Raw genomic sequence first — 5,576 nt, forward strand, 5'->3', positions numbered from 1 at the left:
GTTAGAAAACTCAGTGGACAGTCCATGTAGCTAGAAAACTCAGTGGATAGTCCATGTAGCTAGAAAACACAGTGGACAGTCCACACTAGTTAGAAAACTCAGTGGACAGTCCACACTAGTTAGAAAACTCAGTGGACAGTCCATGTAGCTAGAAAGCACAGCAGGGCTAACATTATAAGAAGCACCTGAGCCGTGGTGGTTGGCCATGAAGCCAGGAGAGGGTTTGGCAGGGATCATGACAGGAGATGGAGCAAGGTTATGTTTACACTTAGATTTCAGGGAACTACATTTTAAGCTCAATTGATGGATGAAGTAGATCCAACCAGGTCAAGCATCCCTCTGTTTTTGTTTTGTTTTTGTTTTTGTTTTTGTTTTTTGAGACAGGGTTTCTCTGTGTAGTCCTGGCTGTCCTGAAACTCACTTTGTAGACCAGGCTGGCCTTGAACTCAGAAATCCGCCTGCCTCTGCCTCCCGAGTGCTGGAATTAAAGGCATGTGCTACCACTGCCCAGCTTATTTTTTAACTTTAAGGGTTATTTTTATTATATTTAACTGTGTGTGTATGTGTGTGAATTGGATGTGTCCACATGGGCACAGTGCCCTTGGAAGTCAAAGATACTGGGTCCTTCGGAGTGGGAGTCACAGGCGGTTATGAGCCACTTGACATGGGTACTGGAAGCTGAATTTGGGTGCTCTGAAACAGGCTGGCCTGAAACATGCCACCCCCCCGTCTCAGCTTTCCAAGTGCTGAGATTACAGGTGTGTGTCACCAAGCCTGGCTAGGGCATCCCTTTTAGATTCGAGAAACAGCTAACAGAGCTAACACGTCTCTGGCCTCAGAATATTTTTTTAATTTATTCAACTAAATTTATTCATCATCTACTTCAGGTGCTGACTTTAGATTAAGAGGAAGCTAACGCATGCTTCCAAATTTATGTTAAAGATCAAGGTTAACTTTTAAGCTTCAGTTTTCCAACAATAAGCTGAAGTACACTCTGAGATAGTCTTCTGTTCTGTGTCCAAGCAGAAGTTGAATTACATTTCTGTTTTTGTTTGTTTGTTTGTTTGTTTGTTTGGAGACGGTCTTACTATGTAGCTGTCTTAGTTAGAGTTTCTGTTGCTATGATGAAACACCATGACCAAAAGCAACTTGGGGAGGAAAGGGTTTATTCGGCTTATGGAGGAAAGGGTTTATTCGGGTTACACATCCATAACCACAGTTCATCATCAAAGGAAGTCAGGGCAGGAATTCACACAGGGCTGGAACCTGGAGGCAGGAGCTGATGCAGAAGCCATGGAGGGTGCTGCTCACTGACTTGCTCCCCATGGCTTGCTCAGCCTGCTTTCTTATAGAACCCAGGCCACCAGCAGAGGTATAGCCCCAGTCACAATGAGCTGGGCCCTCCCCCATCAGTCACTAATTAAGTAACTGCCCTATAGCCTGATCTTATGGGGGCATTCTCTCAATTGGGGCTCCTCCTTTCAGATGGATCTAGCTTATATCAATTTGGCCTAAAATTAGCCAGCACAGTAGTCCAGGCTGGCCTGACTGCTTCTGCCTCCCAAGTGCTGGAATTAAAAGTCCTGTGCTACCACGCCAATCCTCCTCCTTGTTCAAAGTTTCATTTATTATTGTGTGTGTGTGTGTGTGTGTGTGTGTGTGTGTGTGTGATGTGGTGTGTGTGACACACACACATGACACACACACCACATGAGGACAGGTGACCGATAACTAGAAAAAGGTATCAGATATCCTAGAACTGGAGTTAGAGGTGGTTGTGGGCCACCTGATGTGGGTGCTGGGAACTGAACCCGGGTCCTCTGCAAGAGCAGCCTGTGTTCTTACCAGCTGAGCCATCTCCCCAGCCCCTGGGTTACTCTTGATCCTGGACACTGCAGAGGCACACCACGCACTCCCATGCTGAACAGGTGTGAGGAAGCTGTAAAGACAACCGCAAAGATCTCTTCACGTTCTGACAGCAGCTTGTGGGTCTGAGGAAACTGCACAAACTTCCTCTGCTTACAACAGTTTGTGGTCTCTTTGTGCTTAGAGCTCTTAGGTACTTTATACTCAGAGTCTGTCTTTAAAATAATAAATATGTAGGCTACCAAGGTTCAAAAGAGATATCTCCCACCCTAGGCCACAGGACTAGCCAGTGGCAGAGAGAGGATTAACACCCAGAATCCTGACTTAACAGTTCAGTGGAATTCTTGAGGTTGCTTCTCCTGGAAGCCAAACCAGCTTATAAAAAGCTTGTAGGAAATTTTAACTCTCAGTACAGGTTTCTCTAGCTGAGAACCCATTTTCCTGAGATCACAAGGGCCCCTGGAACACAAGAGCTTATTAGAAGGTCAAATTCAGTAGTAAAGTCCAAAAATCTTTGCTTGTTCTTTGCTTGTTCCTCTTTTACCCACTCTGGCCTCTGAGAAACCTTATCTGGAAACCCTTTCTCACCACTCTGGATAGGAGAGAATTGCCAAGCGGGGCCGGAAACTGGTAGACTATGATAGTGCCCGACACCACCTGGAGGCCGTGCAGAATGCTAAAAAGAAGGACGAGGCCAAGATGGCCAAGGTAAAAACAGTCAGACGAGCTGCCCCCTGCCCATAGTGGACAGGCAGCTGGGCTAAGACAAGTCCAGGGTTGATGGATTCCTGGGTTGTTTCCCTGTTATTATAAGGACAGCCCGAGTCCTGTTGCTGAGAAGGAGGAGGACATGGGTCCGGGCAGGGAGGGGAGGGGAGAGGTAGAGAGGGTGAGGGAGGGATTGGGCAGGGAGGGGAGAGGTGGAGATAGTGAAGGAGGTTCTGGGCAGGAGGTGAAGGAGGGTCTGGGGAGGAGGTGAAGGAGGGTCTGGGCAGAAGGTGAAGGAGGGTCTGGGCAGGAGAGTGAAGGAGGGTCTGGGGAGGAGGTGAAGGAGGGTCTGGGGAGGAGGTGAAGGAGGGTCTGGACAAGAGGTGAAGGAGGGTCTGGGCAGGAGGTGAAGGAGGGTCTGGACAAGAGGTAAAGAAGGGTCTGGACAAGAGGTAAAGAAGGGTCTGGGGAGGAGGTGAAGGAGGGTCTGGGGAGGAGGTGTAGAAGGGTCTGGAGAGGAGGTGAAGGAGGGTCTGGGCAGGAGGTGTAGGAGGGTCTGGGCAGGAGAGTGACAGAGCAGCCTCCAGCCCCTGGGTCTGTCATCTAGGCAGAAGAAGACTTCAGCAAGGCCCAGGTTGTGTTTGAAGATCTGAACCAGGAACTCCTGGAGGAGCTGCCTATTCTCTTTAACAGGTAATGACTGACGCTCAAGATGGGACCAGCTGCTTAGGCCAGCAGATTACACAACCGCCTGATGGTCCAGATACGGGACCTTGTGGAAAGAGCCCCGGTCCGAGAGTAGGGTGCTGCCGCCCCACAATGGAGCGTGTGATTAGCAAGCGTCCTTATCTCTCTAGACCTGTGACATGGATCACCATCCCTGCCCCACCAGCTTTTCAGGTTTGAGGACAAGGTGTTGGTTGGGTAGGAGAGATCTTGTCAGGAAAGTGCACTGTCACCCCCACGGCAGGGATACGCCTTCGCGGTAGACAAGATAGCTCTAGATTTATTTTGCACAATGGGAGAGACACTTCACTTGCATCTTAATTCTGTCACACCAAGTGTGCTTTAATGTGACTGAAGCAGGGTACTGCATTGTGGGTATTTTGTTCTCCTGTAGCTGTTGAGTCAGAGGCTAGCTATATAGCCCAGGCTGGCCTTAGACGTTCGATCCTCCCATCTGGATCTCCCAAGTGCCAGGATTACAGGCATGGCCACCATGCTAAGCTGATACGATATCGTTTTTTATTGACTACATTTATGTGTCTCCAAATTTAAATCGAGTGAAAAAAACATAGTTTTTTTTTTCAGTGTTTTATGAGTAGTCCACCAAAGATGACCACCCAGACACAGTTTTAGCCAATTGAAAGCCTTTATCCCAGCCAACTGGGACCACAGCCAAGTATTTGGGGACCCCAGGGTAGCCATGAGCATCCAAAATACGGGGTTTTGAAAACAGAAACTGCGTTCCGGCACCTTGATCAGCAGGTACCAGAAGAGAAGCAGGCAGCTTGCAGAAGCCAAGCTACGCGGTGAACTGCAGGGATTTCATACACACAGGACATCCTGACCTCTGGTCCTAGAGTCAGGCAGTTTTCCACAGGATTCTCCATCAGGATCAGACTAGTTAGATAGACCTGAGCGGTCTCAGCAAGAATACAAGGTGCAGGAACCTCTGGACCGTCTTGCCCTGTTACAGACAAACATAAACTTTTCGATTTGTTTATAGGAGAATTCTGTTGAGATATACATACACAGAAGCTGTGTATTGATGAAAGGGAAGGAAGGGCTATTTATTATAATAATTATATAGCCTTATATTTAAAAACAGCTCTTTTAAAAATTTATAGCTCTTTTAAAAGTTTATTTATAGCTCTTTTAAAAATTCTGCAAAACAGCCTCTACATTAATATCTCAAAATCTCAAAACTGACAGGGAGAGAGGGAGAGAGGGAGAGAAGAAGAAGGAGAAGGAGGAGAAGAAGAGAGAGAGAGAGAGAGAGAGAGAGAGAGAGAGAGAGAGAGAGAGAGAGAGAGAGAGAGAGGGAAAACTGGGTCTCAGTATGTAGCCCTGCCTGGTTTTGAACTCCTGGAGATCCACTTGCCTCTGCCTCCCAAGTGCTGGCATGTGCTGTCACACCGAGTCAGATAACTTTGAAACTAGAGTTAGTCTAAACGTCAGGGTCAGCCTGGGCTAATTTGTCTCCCCTCACCACTCTGCACTCCTGGCCCAGCTGTCCTGAACCAGACTCCAGAACAGCCTGGTCCAGGATGGCAGCCGCTGCTCTCTGTAGAGCCCTGGTGGCTAGCCGGGCTCCCCACCACCCTCACATGTGCTTGTGTCTTTCCTCGTAGTCGTATTGGCTGCTATGTGACCGTCTTCCAAAACATTTCCAACTTGAGAGATGTCTTCTACAGGGAGATGAGCAAGGTGAGAAACACCAGCTAACTGAGGCCCCTCAGTGGGATTCTCTAGTGAGTCCATGGCAGGCCATGCCATTAGATATTGGGAACAGAGTCTCTGAATGTCTGTGCACACTCTCCGAGGGCCCATCTCCCTTAAACCATTGAGCAGAGGCATCTAAGCCCCAGCACGAATGAGGAGGCGGGGCCTACGGAAGGGAACTGGTGTGGGGAGCAAAGGGGTGAAGCCTCTGGCTGTTGCTCTGGTGGGGAGGGTGGTGCTCAAACACGAGTCGTGTTTCAGGTGGAGTGGGACCAGTGTCCCTGACAGGCAGCCATAGAGTGTGACCTTGTGACGTTACAGGATTCTATGCTGCTGCTACCTTACAGTCACGGACAGGCACAGACCCCTCCACAGTGTGCTGCTAACTTAGTATCTGATTTATGTTAACATGAACTGCCATCCCTGGATCACCTGAGAAAAGGGACACCCTCCAGTCAAAACCTGCCCAGAGGGTGCCCTGAGAGACAGAGACAGGAGAGAGACAGAGACAGGAGAGAGAGAGAGAGAGAGAGAGAGAGAGAGAGAGAGAGAGAGAG

General features: G+C 48.7%; 1 protein-coding gene across 2 annotated transcripts in view; it reads left to right on the plus strand.

Annotated features, from left to right (window-relative positions):
- Positions 1-5,576, plus strand: part of Bin2 (bridging integrator 2) — a 26,496-nt gene that overhangs the window by 13,035 nt on the left and 7,885 nt on the right. For both annotated transcript variants that reach the window (XM_028782222.1, XM_028782223.1), the window contains exons 6-8: positions 2,467-2,574; positions 3,182-3,267; positions 4,929-5,004. In XM_028782222.1, coding sequence (XP_028638055.1) covers positions 2,467-2,574; positions 3,182-3,267; positions 4,929-5,004 — 270 coding nt within the window. The remainder of the gene's footprint in view (positions 1-2,466; positions 2,575-3,181; positions 3,268-4,928; positions 5,005-5,576) is intronic.

The sequence above is a fragment of the Grammomys surdaster genome, unplaced genomic scaffold (genome assembly GCF_004785775.1).
Source record: "Grammomys surdaster isolate TR1022 unplaced genomic scaffold, NIH_TR_1.0 724, whole genome shotgun sequence".
Classification (NCBI taxonomy): Eukaryota; Metazoa; Chordata; class Mammalia; order Rodentia; family Muridae; genus Grammomys; species Grammomys surdaster.